The following is a 22,743-nucleotide window of genomic DNA, read 5'->3' on the forward strand; positions in this document are numbered from 1 at the left end:
GAAGAGTCCGTCACAGCTTTTGCAGATCCCAAGGTGACATCTTGGGATTGCTTGTTCTTGTACGCACAAAAGTCTAAAAATCCAATAATATTCAATTAGTTGTCACGTAGAAAAGGACAAAAGCCGTAAATCTTTACATTTTAAAGGGCTTGTGGGATTGTACAGAAGTACTCATTCCGCAGAAAGTGTGACTGATTATCATATAAATGAATCTGTGTGTTCCGCTATCCAAGGTTGCCGCCATTGCTGTGGTTGCAACTCTTGTCTACTTGTGTCTGATATGTAGATTATTAGACATTGGTTACGACAATATCTTCAAATAGATAACAAAGAAATAAAGAAAACAAGCTTGACCACCTGCCACATTTTCACTGATGAAATACTGTGTAATATGTACTAATCTTACTGTGCTAACTAAAGAGAATTGCGTTGAATCATTACAGACCTTTTCACTTCTTCGGACAGCTAGCGTTTAAATGCTTGCATATTGTTGGGAGATGGCGCAGTGACTGCGACTCGTCTACTTGTGGTACTTCACCAGTGTATTTGTGTTTTATTTCACGTACATATACGTATCAGGTGTTGATACTGGCGTTATTCACTCACGGATGTTGGAATAATGTCACCGATCCACGTCTAATGTTTGAATAACTTATGAACATAATTTAAGATTAAACCCATAGCCAAATTGTTGGAGAATGAATCAATTGATCAGTGATGAAACCATATTCCCATATTGTTTTTCCCATAAGTCTGAGAGTTGGACATACATCACTGGACCAAACACAGAAAAGCAAGACAGCAATTTGTCATACATGTAAAGACAGAACTGGCAAATATCCAAATTTAGGAACCTGAATCCAACTGAACCTGAAGATAAGTGGATCAGTGAATCTCTGGTTTTAACGTCTTTTATATATAATTTGGAGTAGAGCTGCCTCCAAAGGGTCAGAAGATAAAATCGGAGGGGTCGTGAAGTGATTAATGGATGAGTTTGCGTCACAGATCTGTACTCATCTTTCGGATGTTTTTCGAATTCTTGCTCTTTTGTGAAATGATTATTAGTCACTAGGTAAAAGTTTTTTTTGGGAACCACTGGTCTAATCTTTAAAGCACTTAAAAATCTTTGATTCCAGTCTTTTTTTTTTCAAAATAACATCACATATTCATAGTTAAATAAACAACCATTAATGTTTGTTTGAGCATTTTTTATTCAGTGTTCACTCCTATTAGATAATCTGCTTCATCAGGACTGTGTGGGTGTGTTTTGACCAGAATGCATAAGCAAACAAGCCAGCGACTGTCATCATGTTTGTTTGTTTTTTTTATTATTTATATGTCGCTAAATCTGCCATGACATCACCGAAATATAACCCCCCGGAAAAAAGCATTAAAAAAAACCAAACAAGCAAAGCAGGTTTGTTTGTGTGTTTATGTAGGACTCCATCACTCATAGTAAGAAGCTGATAAATAGAATATGTGCGAAATTTGCTTTTCAAATAGTGTAGAAGTGTGGAGAGTTTGTGACGTACAGCGGAGCTTAGTTAACTTCCTCTCGTGGGATGGATGGAATAAACAAAAACCCTTGAGCAAAAAAAAAAAAAACCCCACAGTCTCTAACTCTTACGTGTAGTCATCTGTCCATCCCGTCTAGTAAACATTATTGCTGTTGAAGTTAGGTAACATGGAATTGCAAACCAAAGCCTATGAAGAAAAAAAAAAAAAAAAAAAAAAAACGTAAAGCACTTAATACCCTCGGCTTCCATGCAGATGTATACGCTTGCGGGGATTGCGGCTTGATTTTTTCTTTCTTCCGACAAACATCTGCATTTAATCCCCTTGTGTGCACCGTTCGGATGATGAGAAACATGCAACAGAATGTTTATACCCTATATTTATGTATATTTTTTTCTAACCTTCACTACAATCAATGCAGATTTTCTTTATCTCCGCTTTACAATGATGACAGCAGGGGTGGAGGGTGATCCCGGATGCAGAGATGGACAGAGTACGCGACCCCAGTACTTGAGTAAGAGTACAAATACTACTGGTCAAAATTTACTCCGTTACAAGTAAAAGTAGCTCCGTCGACATGTTACTCGAGTAAGAGTAAAAAAGTACTTGCTTTCAAAGGTACTTAAGTATCCAAAAGTACATGCTTTTAAATTTACTTTAAGTAAAAGTAAGAGTAAGAGTACATTTTTTCAGCTTTCCTAGAAATTAACTCAAGTATAAGTAAAAATATTTGTCTTGGAAATGTATTCAAGTAAGAGTAATGAGTACCAAAGAAATCTAATACTCAAGTAAAGTACAAATCCTCTGGATAGGTACTTAAGTACAGTACTCAAGTAAATTTACTCAGTTACTGTCCACCACTGCCCGGATGTGATTAGACGTGTTTGAGGACCCTCGTTGAAGCTTGTTCTCGGCGCGCACATATTAGATCAGGGCGAGACAAAAGACTAACATTGATATGGTAATGAATCGGAGGCTAACTGATGGCGGTAACACGGAGTCCTGACACAGCGGGTGTTTAGTCGTGAGTCGGGGGTGTGTTCTCTCTGGGGGAAAGGCATGAAAAGTGGTTTCGCTCTTAATGAGTCCACTTAGTTTTTTGGCATGAAATTTCATTATAATGATGGAGACACTTCTTAACCTTGACACTGTCTAATGTCCCGCGAATCCCCCCCCACTTAGCTGTCTTTTGGTGTAACTTGGCATGTACTTGTGATTGGACAAGGCAAAAAAAAAAAAAGAAAAAGAAAAGAAGGACAACAACCTTTGGCAGTGGCTGTAATGTGACGTCCATTAGGAGATTGATTCGGAACGCACAGCAAGACGACGGGCGCGTGGATGAAGAGAGTGCCCCGGAGAAAGAAATATATATTTTCTGTTTCCCTGTCAATACAAACTGCATTATCTCATTTGTGTTTTCCCTGTCCTCCGCCCCCGCCATCCCTCACCCCCTCCCCCTCCCCCATCCCTCCGTGGAGACCAAACATCTGCTGTCACCTGTCAATCAAGCCCTGACAGACAGTGACCTTGCTCGGCATTGTTAGGAACGATTTGAATCGACCTTGCGTTTTTCAAGTTGCTTCCGCTGCTGGTTGTCTCCCCGGCGATTGGCTTGTAAAAGAGGTGCCATGCCAAATAAAAAAAAAATTGGACGGACTGGCTTTTTTTTTCCACGATGAGTTCAGTTTATTGGTGTTTGAATCAGAGGGAGCCCCGACCAGAGCTGTGACGGTGTTTTTATATTCACACCGCGCATTAATGACATTTCTGACAGCGAGTATGCTTTTTTCCCACATTATGGCGGTGATTTATTAGGCGGATGGATGCATCGGTGACCTTTTACACTGAAGGTGAACACATTTCCTGCAGAACATCCAACAATTTAGACACAATCATCCCCCTAACATGCATATTACGTAGACGAAGCAGGCGGGGCAGATGAAAAAGTGCCTGACAATGAACATTGTGCCGATCCACAGTCCTTTCTTTCCAGCCAGACTTAGATATAACCAGTGAATGTTTCCATTTCTCCACAATATTGCTTTAAAGATTGTTCTTTAAGATGCATTGTCACCCGAGGAAGCGCCACGTGAATCATCATCGTTTTATCATCACCGCCATCTAGTCGGCTGCGTCGCCTTTTTTTGGTTTGTTCCCACGAATCTGCTCGTCAACAAGGTTATGAAGTTTGTAAAGGGCGTCGAATATCTCTGATTCGCCTAAAAAAAAAAAAAAAATGCACGACGGGAGCCCTTCCAGATCCATCACCATCTTAAAAAAGTGTCAGATCCTCCACCCGCCAGCAGAACTTTTACAGAAATCAGTGCGAATGTTTGAAAAGAGAATCCCAGTACTCCAAAGCGCAGCGTTTGTCTTCAATCCCGCTTGTCTTTGTTTTGCAGAATAAAGACGGCAAGCATAATCCTTTCTTTTTTTCTCTTCTTTTTGTTGCAACTCGACACGATGAGAAACGCTCGACTGCGGGGCCTCGTCGTTCACCACAACCTGCTCCTCTGTGCAGAAAGTATGTCAGCGTGATTTGTGTTCTCCACTGATAACTTGAAGAAGTCTCGTTTTGTCCTGAATTAGGGGAAGGGAAGGAAATCGCTTACGTCTCATGTCCCTCGAATTTGGAACCTAAAAGGGGGGAGCAGAGACGAACGAGGGGAGCTGCATGAAAAAACCGTCCACGACAACATGTTCGTTGCTTTCGGATGAGCATTTTTTGCAGGTGGAGGAGGAGGAGCAGGAGCTGAGGGCAAGCAAGGGTGATACGAGCTCGTGTATGTGGCTGTCTGACTCAATCTGTCCGAGCTCATGTTTCTCCAGCGTAAGCCGGCAGTCAGATATGTCAGACGCTAAATGCCAAAGTGACTTTATGTCTTTTGTTAGTTTTTTTTTTTCCTTATGCATCTATTTCTTTTATTTTCTCCCGCGTGGGGAGCTGGAAAAGGAGAGACCGTGGAGGGTTTATACCGCCGTGTGAGTCAGGCGTCAGGGGAGAGGAAGACACGCAATTATAGAGCGAGCGAGGGGAAGACTCCACTACAGAATATGCTGATGTGTGTGTGTGTGTGGATGTGTGTGTGGATGCATGTGACAGGGAGGTAACACATGGTGATGCTATTCCCCTCCTGAGGAAGACGGAGAGCTGTCACAGTCTGCACCTCCAGCACTCTCTCCTCCTCGTTCCTCTCCGGCGAGCAGTCGGGATGATTTTTTTCCCTCTAAGATAAAAAAGAATAAAATGAAAATTGTAGCCTCTCTGCGTGCAGTGATTTTTGTCAAGTGGCTGTTGCCCCCTCTCTCTCTCTCTCTCTCTCTCCCCCCTCTACATTTTCCCTCCCTTTCTCCCCAGTCGAGCTCATTCTCACACATCTCCATCCCTCCCTCCCTCCTGTCTCTCTGTTTTTCCCCTCTCCCTCTCTCCTCTCATGAATGTCACCTCTGCTGATGGTGGCTGCTGGAATCCACGCACACATACTCTCACAGCCACTCGCTGACTTTGGATGGGAGGAGGAGGAGGAGGAGGGGGAGGAGGAGGAGGTAGTGGTGGTGGTGGTGGTGGAGGAGGAGGAGGAGGAGGAGGAGGAGGAGGGAGGGTGAGGACTGTGGGAAAGGAGCGTGCCATCGGAGGCAGAGAGGAGGAATCTCTGTCTGTCTGTGTCCATGTCTCTGCTCCGCTCCCGGCTCCACACGCGCAAACACCGTCCGCGTCCCGCCCGCTGCTCCACCTCTGGATCTAAGTCGGCTGGATTACCGCTCGGACTCCTCTCGGCTCGTCGTTCCGCGCCGCCGCGTTTGTTAAATGGGAGGCAAAGTTGGACCTCCGTGGACCGCAACAATGGTGACAGACAGTTTGGTCTCTCTGGCGCTTTTGAGAGCTTCCTAGCATTCAAGATGATTCCACTTTTCCTCAGTAAAAGAGTTTTTTTTATACGTAAAACAAACTGAGCTCGTTCTCTTTGGTATTGTCTAGGTTGTTGTTGTTTTTTTTTTCATATATTAATATATAATCTTTTTGAACTTGGCCCTCGAGGCTGTGACAGATGAGTAGGGGGGGAGGAGGAGGGGTAGAAATATGTCTCCATCTTCACCTCTTTAGAAGTCACCCAGTCTAACCTTGGTCTTTTTTGTTGGTTCTTGTTTAAATGAAAATGTGACTGTGGCACTTTTCTCGTGCGTGTCAGTGTCAGATCTCTATTTTCTGGTTGGAGTGGAGGCTTTACATTGGACTGCAGGTGAACTTGGATCCCTTCCCTGTTCGTCTCCTCTCCAAAGGGAACCCTCAAACTAAACTCTTCCCTGTTAACCCACTTAGACGCTCCGATCTCCCGTGTGGGGGCTTCTCTGAAGCGTCCGTCCTACTCTAGTTTTTTTTTTATTTATTAATTATTTATTTTTTGGGGGGGGGAGGAAAGCAAAAAAAAAAGAAGAAAAGCCAAACCAAGCAAAAAAGGGGGGCTACTGGGACGGAAGATACCCCCCTCCCAAAGGTGAGAGGGGGGGAAGATGGCAGCTCTCGCCAGCTCTCTCATCAGACAGAAACGGGCGGTCAAGGACGACCAAGCCAACCGACCGGTAGCCAACAAGCGCAAGCCCTGTCCAAAGAGCAACAAGTCCCTGTGCCAGAAACAGATCCTGGTTCTGATCTCCAAAGTGCGACTATGCGGGGGTCGAAAAGGTCGAAACGAGAAGAGACCGGGTGAGTGACAGCTATCAGGTTCCATTTTCCTCCGCTGGCACCTCTTTTTCTCGCTCAGATGTTGAAATGAAAGCTGAACAAATGTGTTTTTACTTTTTATGAAAATGGAGTTTTTACATTTTCACAGGGAATCAAACATTAACAAAAAACACACCTTTTATAAGAAAAACAGTTGAGTTTGTTGACACGCTGTCAAGATTTCCAACTGTACGTGTTTTACGTCAGTATAGAATCACCTCGACTCTAATCAGGTTTGAGAAGGGTACATTTAGGTTGCCAGGTTGTTTTATTTCATACGATTCGGGTCTCTTTTATTTCCTGTGCAGTTGAAGCTATGGGTCCACGCCGTACCTTTCCATCAGGGACGGGGAATCACCGGCATGACAGCTAGTTTTTAACGTCTGTTTACCAGAGATTCACAGCTGTCAGTGTAACATCTGTTGCCTTCATAGCTCATAAAAGCGTGGAGTTTCACATTTGTGTTTTTCAAGGCGGTCAGCTCTTGCAGCTTCAACCAGTGACCAGTGGACGCTGCTGCACTCGGCTCTGCAGAGTAGAAATATAACAAAAAAAACAAGTTGTTGAATAAATGCATAACTCGGAATGGAACTTTTGCACTCCCAGACATATGATTACGTAGAAACCCGCAGAAACGATACAATATGTGGAATTAGCTCAGCGGTTTCGTGCACTCGACTCTCCTTTTCCTGCAGAATGGGGGGAATTCAGTGCAACACACACGATTGCATACGATTGCACTCGAGACGTCTCCTGCAGCGAGGACAATCGTCAAAATGTAAATTCACAAACCTGCTGACTGCTTTTGTGCAGAATATAGATTTCTATTTTGGGATTCACTAATTGAATCTGTGCGGAATCCAGTGAGTTTAGTAGAGCTGATGTTTTGAAGAAAATTGAGAAGTGAGCGTATAAAAAAAAAAATCAATTCTGACGTCGTATCTAATTGAACTGATGCGGTTTGGATGAATCGACTGGATGTCATTTAAGATGATAACATTTCTCGCATTTTTCGAATCGCAAACACATGAAAAGAGTGTGGCCTGTGGTCCAGCGTCACATCAGCCTCATGCATTCAAACATTTCACTGTTCCACCTCAAAAGAAACGAGGTCCTGACACCCACAAGTGCAACACAGCCAGATCCCGTGTTAAAAAAAATGTTCCTGCGCCTGAGAACTCTGTCAGGTTCTCTTCATGTACTTTCTCTTTGAAACTTCCAACACGGAGGCTCTGAATGGATGAATTATGTGATGTGATGCCAACACCACCTTCTCTCTCAGCAAACGTGCAAGAAAAATGTGCTACAACACAAATTAGCACACAACCTCCTTGATGTTGTGCTTGTGGGTGAAGTGCGTGCGTGTGTGTGTGTGTTTGTTGTCATATCCTTGTAACACATTCCTATTCATAAATTATACAGCGTCTTTGCTATGTTCAACATTAAGTAGAAAGTAAGCTTTATCATTTTAATTTTTTCTAATATGTAAACCTCTGTATATATTCTCATAATTGCTTCTTCTTTTCTTTTTCTTTTCTAAATCGCGCCGTCGCATTAATTCACGAGAGAGAATAATGTAATATCTTCATTTATCTGTGCAGGATTCTTTCTCTCCTGACTCGTGGAGCCCTGAATTATTTAATTCATGACTTAGAAGATGTTTTGCCTTATTCATGCACAATTAGAGAGCGTAGTATGCTTAAGTTGAATTATGCATATTACGGAAAAAATGTCGCTGAACAAACATCCTTCATAAAGAGGCCACATGCTTTCACGGCTGATTGGGGAAGAAACCGTGAATTTAGAGTGTCGTCCACCCCCCCCCCCCCCCCCCCCCCCCCCGTCCCTCCCCTCTCCTCCCCCCCTCCGGAGCTAAAGACTGCATCTAAGCTAGATTGAACGTGAGAACGATGAGCGATGAGCAGAGCTTTGTGCTTGATGAGGACTTTCATTTTCATTCTGCACCGGTCTGCTCACATGTGTCTGCCGTGCTTCAGACAGCACTGTGATTCAGAAACTTTAGAAGTTCACCGCATGGCCCCGAAAAGACTGATGTGCTGCAGATAAGAAACTGTACGGTGTTTGTTGTAAAACATGAAGTTTGTCCGTGGATAGAATACGTCCTGCTCATTCAGAGAGCTTTGTTGGTTTTCTTAGGCGATGGACTTGTAAAGAGTCACCGGCTCGATACGTTTAAGCGTAGTTGCCACAAAGGTCAATACTCAAAATCATATGCATTTCTGTAGTAGCGAAACCTCCAGGGGCCAAATGTGACGTAACAATAATTACACAGTGTGGTCGCAAAGCTTTAATTCCCGGAATGAAAGTCAACCAAACTATTATTTTGCGCCTGTTCCGTGGAGCCCGGATGATCCCCGTTCTTTTATGAAACCGCCTGTAAGTTGTTTACATAACAATACCAGATGTTTGTCTGATGTCGCTGCGCCGAAAGGGATTCACAGTGTACATAAATGAAAGTGCTCCACGCTCACATACCATCGCAGTTATTGCCATTATGGCTTCATGAGAAAACGAGTTCTTTTGGTTTGTCCTGAGATAATCAGATCGAGGAGATACGTGATGCTTTCGGGTTTGAACACCTGGGTTCTACTATTTGTGCTCGTCTTTGCACGTATCTGTGTGTACAAGCGTGGAGAAGGAAATCACATTGTAAAACATTTCCTTGTGGTTCTTTATGAATTGCATTTTTAATGTTGTTAAGCTTTACTGCTTTTTTGCAGATTCAAGCAACAGGGTGCAGCTTTCGCACACCTTAGGGTCGATGGGTGCGACACAAGCCGACAAAATCGGGAAAAAGACTCCCGTACACCGTCCACCTAACTGACATAACCTGATCAGATCATCAGATAACCCGGTGAAGATCTAAATACCGAAACGTTGTTGTCAATAAACTTCAGTGCAAGTGAAGTGGACGGTGTGCGGGACTGTTTATCCTGACAAATTAAAGTTTAAACCAAGAGTCTACAGCCGTGCTTGCAGCTTCATTAGGCTGTATGAAATGCCAAATGCTAATGCTAGCATGGCAATAGCAAAATGCTGATGTGTAACTGCTAAGATACCTTAATCTCCTGTTTAGATCTGGTTACAGCATTGGCCATTCAACCTTGCTTCCAATTTTGCCCAGTGGTATCTCATGGTATTACATAAAAAACTCCCCTGAGACCCAAAGGGCATTTTCCCCATGGACCACCATTAAAAAAGACACCTTTGTATGAGTGTTGACAGGACACAACATCAATTATGACTCTTTCTATTATGAATTTTGATTCATGGAGGGTTTATATTTAAAGCCCTTGAGCCCAGAGAAGCGATTTGATAAGCTTTGACGTTATCACAATGTACACTATGTGAGCTAGGCGGGAATTTACAGGTGGACTTACTGGGAGGAAGTAATCCCTGAAGCCAGAAGCTGAATAATATATGTGCCTTCAGTATCTGGTCTATTATTAAAATATGTGGTATAATGTGCATGATGTTTATCATCTCAGTTTAGCATAATGTATTGCCTAGGTTGATTGGAACATCATTAGTTAAGCGGGTATCTGATCAACAACCAAAGTATAGAAGAAATAGTAAATCTGGGCTGATGATGGCGCCAGAAAAGTCAGAGGATCATCAGTTTATTTGTAATTTTTCCCCTGGCAGCATTAATTTACAGGTCATTCATCTAATAATCTTCCCAAATTTCACTAAAAGCCAGACCACCAATCTGTAGATGGTACTAGTGGGGAAGTCAGGAGACAAACATCAATATGACTCTTTCTCTGGGAGGACCAGGAAGGTCCGTACAACATTTCGTGGCAGTTCATTGGTAGTTGTTCAGGTATTTCAGTCCTGACATTTGAATTATCCTAAAAAGAGAATACAATTAACTAAACTCTTTGCGACTGCTACCAAAGAAAACAATCTGCAAAAATTGATTTTGGGCGAGTAGGGCTTCTGACCGTGAAAAAAAAAATAACCTTGAACCCTTTTCAGGCAATAAAAGCAACGCCTGCTACACTTTAAACCAAGTGTAAACCTGCTGTTAAGTTACCCAGCGTATTAAGGCCTCGAGTTTGCCAACACAAACCGTAGTCATCTTGGAATCTTCGCAGTCGAAAGTGACCACATTTGGACGAGACAGTGGAGCTGGGGAGGATATCCTGATTAGATCTGACTGAGAACCCCGAAGAAATGCTGCGGTGGTGACCTGTCAATCACAAGGTCGCCACGTCAGGCAGCATACCCTGCTTTATCGTCTAATTCGCTCTATTTACAGAAACGAACATCGAGGTGCGTTGAAGAAGACTCGAAACTTCACTTCACCTGTAACTATTTCTTTTTTTATTTGAGAGAAAGGAAAGAAAAATCTGTTGATATCAGCTGTTGACCTTTGACCATATATATATATACTGTATATATGGTCCAGGTCTGCTAAAGGCTTAGAGATGAGAGATTAAGTTTCCACATTTATGCAACACAAGAGCAAATCTTCAGTAACAGGTTAATATCTTATTACCAGAAAATACATTTCTACAATTTCCCCACACAGCACCGCCGTCACAGGGATTCTGTAGATTCTCCAAGAGCTCTTTTTTTTTTTTTTTTTTTTGAAGAGAGTTTTTGTCAGCTGTCATATTAGCATCACATCGCCAGCACACATAAGCTATATTTACTACAGCCATAAAGCGAACGGGGCTACTGGAATGATAGCGACGGACATAAACCCCGCTGCTTATACAAGCGGTCGGTACAAAAGCTCACACTGGATGATGAGATCCATGACTAACGGCAGAATCCGCCTGTTTTTTTTTTTTCACCTTCCTCTCCCCCTTTCTCGTCTCACGTCCTGTATATTCAAGTGTGCTGGTCCGCTGACGGTGATCTCCAACGCTGCCCTCTTTTCCAGATCAATTCGGCTCATTAATGTATAGCCGTTAATCAATAATCGCCCCCTTCGTTTGTTCAAGGTGGAATCTGACTTCGGAGAGGCAGGGATATCGAGCCGCTTGCCCATGTGTGTCACCTTTAGTGCCTTTTCTCTAAGTTAGATCAAATGAGCATGGGGTCTTAACACAAACACGTGTGTGAGGGGAATGCAAAACAACAACAAAAACAGAGTGGCCATTTAAATCCAGAAAAAGAAAAATATAGCTTTGTAAGATGACAAACGTCTCTCGACCGGCGGCAATAACGCTGTAAAAATACAAACATGCATTAAAAATAGCACCATCGTTAGCTGAGTCATTAGAAACTAATGCATGCAAATAGAATGCAGACACCTCGTAGCATTGAGTGGGCTGTTTGGCATGGAGGTTGCACTGTAGTATGTTGTAGGAGTAAGGCATCCGAGGAGGAGGGCGGGGGGGGGCTACGCGACGGTCGGGAACGCAAATGTAGGGCCCCCACGGCTGGCGAGAGGCAGGTTACAAGGAGACATCCAGCAGAGGATAGCATTAAGCTGACCCCAAGAGATCAGGGCCCCGCAAACTCGCTTACTCAACAACACCTGATCAGACAATGCAGTGTTAGGTAGCTTCTCATCAGAACTTTACTGACTGTGACAGGGGTCAGAGAGAGAGACAAAGAGGAAAGCAGGGGAAGGGAGGGAGAGTCGGCGCAGGTAAACAGAGAGTTTAAAGGGAAAATGAAAGGATATTACCAGTGTCAGAGGAGAAAATGTAGCATGGGTAGCGTTTATGAGGGGGGTGAACACGGATAGAGAAGTGATCAGAATATACAGGAAGGGAAGCAGCAGCGGCGATTAAAGGGAAGGTGGGTGGGTGCTGGAAAGCGCTGTGAATCAGTCTGTCATAGAGGCGGCGTGAGGAGAAGAACATGAGATGGGAAACCATGGGGCTGGATATTAACCGCCACAGCTTCCTCCCAACATGAAGTTCTCCTCTTGTTTAACAATCTGTCTCAGAAAGTAGGTTGTTTTTAATTGAGAGCCGAGCATTTTTTTGCTCCTGTTTTAATGAATGTCGCAGGTGTTTTTAGTTAAAGTCGGGTGTGTGTGGGTCGCGTCGATGACAGTGTGTGCCGCTTGAAAATAGAGGTCCGTCACCTGGAAATAATGTGTATACGCTAATTATTTACGAAGCCATATGAGGGGTTTTCGACACATGTCATGGGTTAAAGGACCTGAAAACATATTTTCTCTTACTGTTAGCAATGGGCTTCTTTAGGAACACACAAATGTCTGCCAAAGTGTGAATGTTTTGGTTATTTCTTTTTAGAGTTTGGGGTTTTTTTTTTTCGTTTATTTGAGCACTACTGACTCATTTGGAGTGGGCGGGGCTTAGTTGGAAGAAAGTGATGTCACATACATTCCATGCACCAATCACAATCCAAAAACATTCTTATTAAATCCGATTTCAATCAGTGGGTGGCTAATGTTGCCAGATCTGACCCGGGGAAGCAGATAAGCTGAGTCTTTAGATATTTAATATTAATTATAAGATATTTCCAAGTGTGTATTATTACTATGGGTGCTCTGACTGATTGGGCACTGATCGTTATCGGCCAATATATGTAGTCAAAAGTTTAATCAGTGGTCTATAGAATCCGATCAGAACACAGGAGCCAGTTTCTCTATGTGCTGCCACACACGCCACAAAATTCTGCTGCTCGCCGGCTGCTAACAGCTAACTAGCAAGGTCCCGCTGGCAAGCCGTTTTTAGTGACTGAGGGGATTGATGTACCAGTGACGCGGAACAATTCTCGCAATGTCAGATCTCGCACTGAGTGGCTTGTCAGTGATTATAACCAGTACTGACACAGTGCTGTGGAGAGAGATAACTCAGAAGTAGTCTGTTCAATTAATCGTTTGTGATTAGTATATTTTCTGTCGTCCCGCGTGAGAGGACAAAGCAGAGCTGTTTGTTTTCGGAGACTTACAGCAACCAGAGCTAACAGCAACCAGAGCTAACAGCAGCCAGAGCTAACTGCACCAGAGTTAACAGCAGCCAGAGCTAACTGCACCAGAGTTAACAGCAGCCAGAGCTAACTGCAACCGCAGCTAACTACAACCAGAGCTAACAGCAGACTGAGCTAACGACAAGTACAACTGCGCTGTGGTGCCCTCAGAAAACAGCAATAATCAGGGTTATGGTGGTATTAGGTAAAACCACTAAACCGTTATATCTCTATTCAGAATATCCTTGCTGTTTTTTGTAGGAGACAGGTTTTTAAATATATTATATAAGCAATTTACTTTTAAACATCTGTAATAATAAGGTATAAGTTACTTTAACTGTGTGAGCAGGCAGTACATTGTAGTACGATGACAAAACTGTCTCTCAGCTGCCCTGAAAGTCGTGTAAAAAACCTCAATAGGCAAGGTTCTTGGAAATAGTTCACATGTGAGAACATTTCTAAATGAAAAACAGGGTCTTTGTAGAAAACATCTTTGTATTTCTCACAGTAAGGTTTTGAAGAACTATCTGTTTGGCATCAGTTTTATCGGAAACTAGGTTATTGTAACAACACTCATCTCTAAAGTGTTCAAACGACATCAAGCCCTAATCGAAAGTTGGGAAACTTCCAACAGCGACAGCTTTCTGTTTGTCTGCGTCTCGATAAGACAAACAAAAGATTAGCGGTTGATTGCTTTTGAGGTCATGCAATTTCTGGGGATTTTCAGCTTTGAGCAACCCTCGTTTCATCAGTTGGGATCTTAAATATCGGGTTACCAATTGGTATCAAACGACGAGGATGGGGGATGCAGATGCAGAGTAAGTAGGTGATCTAGTTTCTTGCTTGACTTTTGCCCAAGATGTCCACATCCAATGAATCCACATTGAAACAAGAAAGTTTTGAGCTCCAATCTTTTTTGTCTTGTATAAAGTAAAAACCCGTCGGAGATTAAGGGGATTTATTTATGTATTTATTTTAATTTTGAAGGTTTATCTAACTTTATGTCTCTGGGTTTCCCGGCACTCTTTAGAGACTCTGCAAATTACGTCAATGGCCATGAGGGGATCAGGGCGGATCAGGGACTTTTTTTTCTGACGAGTATTACTGCAGTCTGAGTTTAGAGTTGGCTCGTGAAGAGATGTTGAGCTGTAGAGAAGCTGTTGACAATGGCCTTAAGTCTTATTCAAAGTGAGGGGCGGCGGAGGGGATGTGTGTACTCAAACACCCTTTTTGTTTGCCGTCGTCCTGAAGATACCACCTTAGCCTCCCACACATACCTGCTAAATTAAATCTGCGGGTGCTTTGATTAAAGCCGACTAGGACAGATTGAATTTTTTCCTCTAACAAGGGAAAGACAGCGAGGATGGAGGACACCTATCGAGGTAATGATGGGAAGATGAGGAGAAGGAAAGGGAGAGAAAATGGGGTCTGAAGTATGCAGTATGGCGGTACCAAATCAATGAAATCCAATTGTTTCATTTTACTCAAACGCCACATGTCACATGGCAGGACTTAAATCAGATTACATTTCAATACAGTCTTGCAAAAAACCTGTAAAGTTCTTGGTTCTGTGTCATGAAGAAGGTAACACCGGACACCAGGGGTGTGCCAAAATATCGATACTACGATATATCGCGATATTTCGTCTTGAGGTATGTTATCGATACACTGGTGCCAAATATCGATATTTAAAAATGTAAAAAAATATATATTTTTTTTTTATTTTTTTTGGCCCACCACCACCACCCCTCTTCGGAGGACAGCTTTATCTTTATTCAAACATAGGTATACAACCAAATGAAATAAAAAAAATGGTTTAAGTAGCTCTGAAACCCACACATATAGATATTTAATGATAGTTGTAGTTAGTGTGTGTGTTAAGAAGAGACACTGTGCAATATACTCTTTGTTTACTAGGCTGTCATTCATGTGAAATTGATTGACAATGTTTTGTAATTCCTCTGAAATGGATTCAGTGCAGTCAATAAATTCTGAATTTCTTCAGTGACACAGATATCGTGATGTATCGTGGATGAAATTCCTTGCAATATATCAATTATCGCAGAATCGCTGTATCGTGATATTATCGTTATCGTGGGCAAAATATCGTGATAGTATCGTATCGCGAGGTACCTGGTGATACCCAGCCCTACCGGACACTGGGACATAGTTATTGTTATGAACTGTTTGGTAGGTGAGTTATGTTGGTTGTCTGACACACAACTAGGGTTGCAGCAGTATTTCAAAGTTGATTCTTATCGTACCATTTGCTTATTTAAGGTATTGAAATATACTACATTAGTGTTGTTGTTGCAATTCCTTGTGAAATGGAGGACCAAACACAGGAGAGAGTTGTTGTTTATTCACCACTTGCAAGTGGGCGCTTCAACCATCAACATGTAAGAGCTTCCCAGTACAGGCTTTCTCTTGTGGGTTTTTCCTATATACATGCACACAACCCAACGTACACCCACATCTGGAGTCTATACATCAACACACTTAACAGTTATTACCTTCTGGGACTCAAAGCCAAGGATGAGCTATATCATAAAAGCCACCGACAGCTGAAGTGTTTACATTGATTATCTTGTCACAATGCATTCTCCAGGGGTCCTGGCATTCATGAGGACGCCACTTTATACACACCACCCACCTAAAATACTGATGTAGACCACGTGAACAGCCTCCAACAAGTGGCAGCACTCTCCAATGGCAGTTTCATTAACTAAAAAACACATGTGACGACCTTAAGATGGTAGTTTTGTTACATTAATAGTCGAGATCTAGCCACAGTAGGACGATATTTTGGAGCGAGGATCGTATAAGACAAGTTAAACTCTCGAGCACCAGGCACTCTATCTGCTCCTAACTGATTCACTGACTTACCTGAAGGAGGACACATACAGCGCCATGATCTCTGAGAAATTAATTGAAATCGGCATTCAGTTTCAGTTCAATTTGCGATTCCCGCGGTATTTTGTTGTTTCCACCCTTTCCTGTTGCACACATCTGGCGCATTTCAGACAGCACAAAAAATATGGCAGTTATATCACGTGTTGCTGTGTAGTCTATTCAAAGAAGATGAACATCGGAAATCAAGACTTGATAGTCCAACAACGGTAAAGCCGTCATTGTTGAAAAAAAATGTAATGGTACATTTGGAGAATCGTGACTAATTCTGCCAACATGATTTTGAAAACCCAAATGTAAGTGGGAAAAGTAATGAAACTATTAATGTATTCACAAACCATATGAACACAATCTACAGTTTACACACTTATATGCATAACAAAGCATCAAAACACAAGGGATTTATTAATTTAGAATATCATCTTCATGTAAAAATAACATCCTTGCAGTGCTTATCGAAACATCTGGTTTGTGCTTTGCTCACTGCCGTGCTCGTTTGCGTACTCTACATTCATTTCTCCAAGCATAGCGCTTCTAAGTGTGTCTGTACCTTTCAAAACTGTGTCAGCTGAACTTATTCTCAAACACTTCATTGCTGAAAATCTACAATGGATTCCCCCCTACCATGCCGAGCTGCTCCGAAGCGTCTATATTCATGGTTTTCTTCGAAAAGAAGGCGTAGTATTGAAGTGTTTCCGCACGCAAATTGATGCAAGTTTAAATCCAGAGTCCTTCGGTCGTCCATCCCCGTGCTGTTTAGCTCGGTTGTTTGTTTACTTGTGTGATCATCACACGATCTGACAGAGGTCCGGACCCCTGTGGGAGTGCAGAGGAATGTTTGTGTTTGTTCTGCATATATTAAAGCGCCTATTTATGTCCTTGCTGGAGGGTCCCTGGGAAAAAAAAAGGGAAAGGTGAGGTGTGTTAGGGGGCTGTTAGAGCTCGGCGGTCTCGCTCTCAGTGTTTTTCTATGGAGCTCATGTAAAAAGCAGAGTCGAGTAATTGGAAAAAGAGGGGGTCGGCGATCTGGCAATTAGGGGTTGCATGCTATGGTCAAAAGAATTTCATTTCCACTGAAAAAAGCTATTAAAATCATGACAACGTGACATTTGCTGGGGTCTGTGCAAATAAAAGCATGTTTTCTTACATCTAGAGAACAAGATCTGAAGTCCAGGGCGTCTCATCAACATGCTGTTTTGACACATTTTACCTTTATTAAAAGAAATCGCAGCTTCTTGCTATTTGGATATTGCGCTTGTGCGGCATGTTGCAATTTTGATTGTGTTTTGATTAACTGTGCAGCCCTAATCACAATCTAATTAATGGCTATCTCAATCTAATCTAAATTGAGATCTTGTTTTCTCAAATTTGAATTTCCCCGTAGACGTCAGAAAGACTCGGCCTGCCGAAAAGTCATTAGCGTGTGAACTAACCCGAAAGTTAGCATTGCCCTGGCTCCCTTGACAAGAAGCCTATAAGATTTTTTTCAATTGGATTATTTCATTTAAATACGCTTAAGTTTATTATACTAGCACGTTTTGTTCAGCCAGCTAATCTTCACCAATGAACACCACTGTGATTATTTTTTAACCGTGAAGAAGTAAAGAGCTAAAAACAGGCCACAAACAACATCGCAGTCGCACGACTTTAACTTCATCACCACTAAGCACCTTACCACATCATACTATAAAGGTAAGGTAAGGTGAGGTAAGGTAACTTACCTTACCCTACTATAGACACTACTACAAAATGTTCAGTCTGAGTCTCCATGTTTGGCGTTTTAATGCAAATATTAATAACCTTGACGACCTCTGGAGTCTTTTAAACTGCCTTTCAAACAACTAGAACAAAACTCAAAACAAATCTTTTAAGCTTGTGTTAAACCACAGAGCTTATTTCATGCATTTAACCAAAAGAACATTAAAAAAGGAACTGGAGGTACAAATGTGCTAAATGTGCAAATCTGTGTAGCCGGAAACAAACGTAAGAGGAAGTTTTTGCCTGAGAAGTAGATTGTCTAAGCCATCGAGATCACTCATGATCGGGCTGCCCACACCTATTGAAGATTTCAACCTGAAGAAATGAAATTGTGTGCTATAATGCTATTAATGAAGCTGTGAGGCTGCAGGATGCCGCCCCACCACATCGCACTACATCTCCCTTGCCGGACGAGTTGTTAGCTGTCACTGATATGTTCCTGTCATAATGCTAATGAAGCACATATGTGGATATTGAACGTGTGTCGGGGAAGCGGTGCGACTCCTATTTGCTTCTGCTCGTGTCTGACATGCTCTTGTCAGCACCATTAATAAGCAGCAATAACTCCGCCGCACTCGTGTGAGCTGCCGCCGTTGTCACGTGGGATGATTTATGAAGCCTTGAATTCTGAATTAAGAGGCCATTGTTGGAGTTGCAGGTGATGTGATACACCTCATTCGTTCCTATTCCGTCTTTAACCTCGCCCCCCCCCCGTCCCGCTGTCCTTCCTCTCCATCCTCTGCAGCCTCCTTTTTCAACCTGTCTCCCCCTATCTCCTCTCCCTCCCTCTCACGCTTGTCACACTCTGTATCTTTGTATTGCTCTATCGCTCCATCACTGCCCTTTTCTCCTGCTCTTGCTATCCTTACCTCTTATTATTTCTGGACAAACGTAGAGCGTTCCCTCAGTAGCGCCTCCACGCCGTTAACCAGTTTCCGTGACTTGATTCCTCGCTTGCTCCTCTCCATCTCTCCCCCTCTATATCTTCCCAGAAGGTTGATAATTACTAGCAGCACTGTAGAGCTCATGGCCCAGTTTAGAAAGGGAAAAAAAAAAAAGGAGGAACCATGTTCTCCTTTTATTAGAAGCGGGAATCAAACGCTACACAGGAGACAGACTTCCCTCTTTCTTGCATATGTGCAGTACACATGCAGATAAGTGCACGCATGCATGCGGGAAGAGTGAGCGCGAGATATATGTCGAGTGCAGGTGAAAGTGAAAGAGAGAGCACGACGAGGAGGGAGGGGAGAGTCAGGGAGTCCTGAAAATGTAAGCCGAGGAAAACCCCTGTTGTTTGGTTCAGTCAGCGCGGCACCAGAAGAAGAAATGCCCTTGGCGGCTCAGTCATGCAGGCCCCAAGTAATTACCTCCAACCTTATCAAGAGGAGCTCGGCTGGAGGGAGATCAGCGCGGCGTCATACTGAGCTCAAATCAAGCCAGATAAATACATTAGTGTAATGATAACCAACGCCGAGCCATACACTACACTGATTAGCGATAAACCTCAACCACTGCTTATTTTTCAGGGCAATCACATCGCGACGGCGGGGTTTAAGTGTCCTTGATGGCGGCCGTGATGCATGAAGTGATTACCTTGGGTTCTTATGTGCATTGACCTCATTTATACAGACGCACACATAATTGCGGTGTGAATGGCTGTACTATAACACGAGGCTCCGGTCTCCCCCAGGTGATTTTCAGAATCATTATCGGTGCTGTATGTAAATTGATGAGGGGCATCCCGGTGTAAACCATGCAGAGCGTACTGCTTGCAAACCCGACGGCTTTCGGAGGCTATGATCTCCGCTGCTTTCTACAAAACTTGTACTAAATCATCTGTTTACCTCTGTCTGACGATTTGAAACCTAACGATTTCACCACAAAAGAACAGAACCAGACGATACTGTCTCTGGACACCCATTAAACTCATACATCAACCATGTTGAAAGTCAATTTTAGAAAACCTACGCTATTTAGTTTTTAAAATGTTCACTTAGTCCAACGGTAGTAAAGCACAGGGATCCTTTCTTTGTAGAAGTTGGCATATCGGACCTCCACAGAGTGGTCCACTGCACCGACATCATCATCAGTATTGCCCACCTCATCTTGGGAAAGAGGTAGTCTGAAGGCGCTAAATCAGGTTAATATGGCAGGTGTTTGACAGGTTCCGCAAAATCCACATTCCTTGGATGGCAGCCATCGACACTGTCCTTCAGCCCTCCCTGTCCTGGTGGAAGAGCACTCCTCTTCCAGCTCTCTACATCGAATCTTCATGATTTTCGTCTGAAGAGATTGGCGGTTGGGCGAAAGTTTTTGTAATAGCGTGACACTTTTCCAGGTAGCCCACCAGCAGCTTTGCGTCCCAGAATACGTAGGTCGTCACCTCGCATGCAGACCTCGCGGATTTGGCTTTCTTGGGAGTGTTTCCATCACTCTGATTGTTCTATCCTCTCTGGTTGGAAGTGGTGGACCAAGGTCTCACCCATGCTTCCGAATTGCTGGAAGACATCTCTCGAGATCAGCCTCGAAAAATGGCAGGACTGCCCCTTAACATGCTGTGACGAATCTGCTTTAGGTCGAAGTTCATTGTGTGTAACTGCGCGGACATGTTTGTGGGAGATACCCCGCCCTGTGCCAATCTACCATTAACTTACTTGTCAATGGCCTCCATTGTTGATGCTGATTTATTCAGACGGTGCTGACTTGCATTTTCAATTCCTTCAGGCCCGAAATACCACAAACGTTATCAAGCTCAAACTTTCTGCATAATCACTCAAAGAGTTGAACTGCACATGCATGAAAAGAGAGCTGTATGAATCCTCTCATTCTACTTCAGGTCATGAATTTATCAGTTACCCCTCGTACCTTTTCAACGTACTTCATATTACCTAGACTGTTTCATAGAAGTGGCTGACCAGTTACACATACAATGCCCGCAATAAAAAGTGAAAATGTGTTTATACGGTATCTGTTATAAAGCCCCATCCCTTCAGGCACTCTCTCTACACTCTCGCTTTTCCCGCTTGTCAACTGCAAGTCATGTTTCCCTTCACGTGTGGGGGAGGTCACTTGGAAGCGGGCCTGCTGATGAGTCAACATGTCGTCGGGTGCGCTGACAACCCCTGTGCGCTGATGTACATAAACAGACAGGGAGCCCTCTCTGACCCACACTCCACTGACCTGGATCGGCGAATGTTTCCTGTCACTCAATCCCACACGTGTCCCGGGAGTGATGAATGCAGTTGCACGCCCCTACTGTCTGCAGGGAAATACCCAGGACGGTCGAGGCTGCAGGTTTTGCATTTCTGGCATGGGTAAGTGAGCGTTTTTCCGCGAGGCAGCTGTGGGTGTGCTCACCCTGAAAGATAACGGGCGGTCCCCCCGCTGCTCTTTTAACAACAGGGCCCAGATGCACCTCGCAGTGGATGCCTCACACCTGATAGGAAAGATGTTGTCGGGTTAATCATGATTACCAGTCCCAATTGGCTCAGGAGAGGAGAAATTAAATACTTTGCTGGCTTAGGAAATTAAGCTTGATTTGAGAATTTGAGCCCATTCGTTTGAGTCAAAAGTTAAAGTCCTCCCTCCTCCACCCTGAGAAGAAGAAGTTACATTTTTCAACCACACTTTTAATGTCAGCCTGCTCCTATTTGGTCATAAGTCCTTGGATATCTCCCCCCTTGTTTTACTAATGCGGGAAAAATATCTGTCTTGGGCCGGAGCTTCACTTTCAATTGGAAAAGCGAGCTTTATTCTCACGTCGTCGCACGAAAGTCAAATCGCCAGGGCTCTTCTGAACAGTCAGTTCTTCTGTACATCACTTGGGTAAATAAACTCAGACGATGCTTCACTTCAAACGTTCGGGTTATGGTCTTACAAAACGGCAAACGCTTTCGGCTCCCTGCCATATAAAATACGCTCTTACTGTTTGAATACTCGCCTGCCCTAACATTCCCCAAATCACTAAACATGACCTTTGAGTCAGGAGCTTTTTCCGAGTTATCGTCTCCTCTGTTTACCCCTGTGGAGCCGTAGAGAGACTACATGTGCACACTACGCATCCTCGTGAAACAAACACAGGCTTTTTTTTTTTTTTGCTCATGCAAACAACTCTGTGTGCTTTGCAAATCCGACCAGAGGTAGACTGCTGTCAGAGTGTGTCACGATCCGTCAGTGTGCTTCTCCGGGGCTTATGAGGGGGGGGGGGGAAGAAAAGTTGGCGTGGTAGCGTGAGCTCCACAGAAACCGCTAAGTTCAAAAGGGCCACATGTGGTCCGCGCATCTGGAGTGAGCATTGTGAAGAGAAAAATAAGCCTGATGATGTCCTCAGAGCCGGTGAAAATATTGATTTTTCATACCGTTCAATGCTGCATTTTGTATCATATCATTCACCAGTACCAGTTTTCTCACTCTCTCTCTGCCCAACGTGGCCAGGCCGCCTCTCACACACTTCAGACGTGGTATTTTCATCAGTCCAGAGTAATCTGATCACAAGGAGACAAATACATGTGTGGATGCCCCCAAGATGCATTGTAAACACTTTTGAGATATGATCACGAAGGCCACAATCAGAGGCCAGATGTGACCACTATCCTTTAGCAGTGTGAACCGACATGTGTTCACACGTCTTTAACTTAGTTCACACCAAATTTACTTTTAAAAAGACACCATTTCATTGATGGCAAATGTGACATTTTTACAGTAAATAGTAACCAGTGAAGGTAACATATACATATACACAGAGTTTTTTTTGTCTTTTTGTCCGAGTGCATATAGAGCAGATGAGTGAGATCCGATCGCAAGTGGTTACTCGAGACGCAAGTCGGGACTCGTGTCAAAACCCAGGTGTAAGGTGACAGACTTGAAGCTGTCCACTTGTGATCGGATCACTCAGGACGGATGGTGATACCACGTCT

The 22,743-nt window shown here is 43.4% G+C and overlaps 1 protein-coding gene across 1 annotated transcript in view; it reads left to right on the forward strand.

Annotated features, from left to right (window-relative positions):
* Window positions 1-5,099: 5,099 nt before the first annotated feature.
* fgf11b (fibroblast growth factor 11b) overlaps window positions 5,100-22,743 on the forward strand; it is a 41,402-nt gene continuing 23,758 nt past the window's right edge. Inside the window, exon 1 of the mRNA XM_030438950.1 lies at window positions 5,100-6,220. Coding sequence (XP_030294810.1) covers window positions 6,028-6,220 — 193 coding nt within the window. The 5' untranslated portion in view covers window positions 5,100-6,027. The remainder of the gene's footprint in view (window positions 6,221-22,743) is intronic.

Source organism: Sparus aurata, chromosome 13, assembly GCF_900880675.1.
Source record: "Sparus aurata chromosome 13, fSpaAur1.1, whole genome shotgun sequence".
In the NCBI taxonomy this organism is placed as follows: Eukaryota; Metazoa; Chordata; class Actinopteri; order Spariformes; family Sparidae; genus Sparus; species Sparus aurata.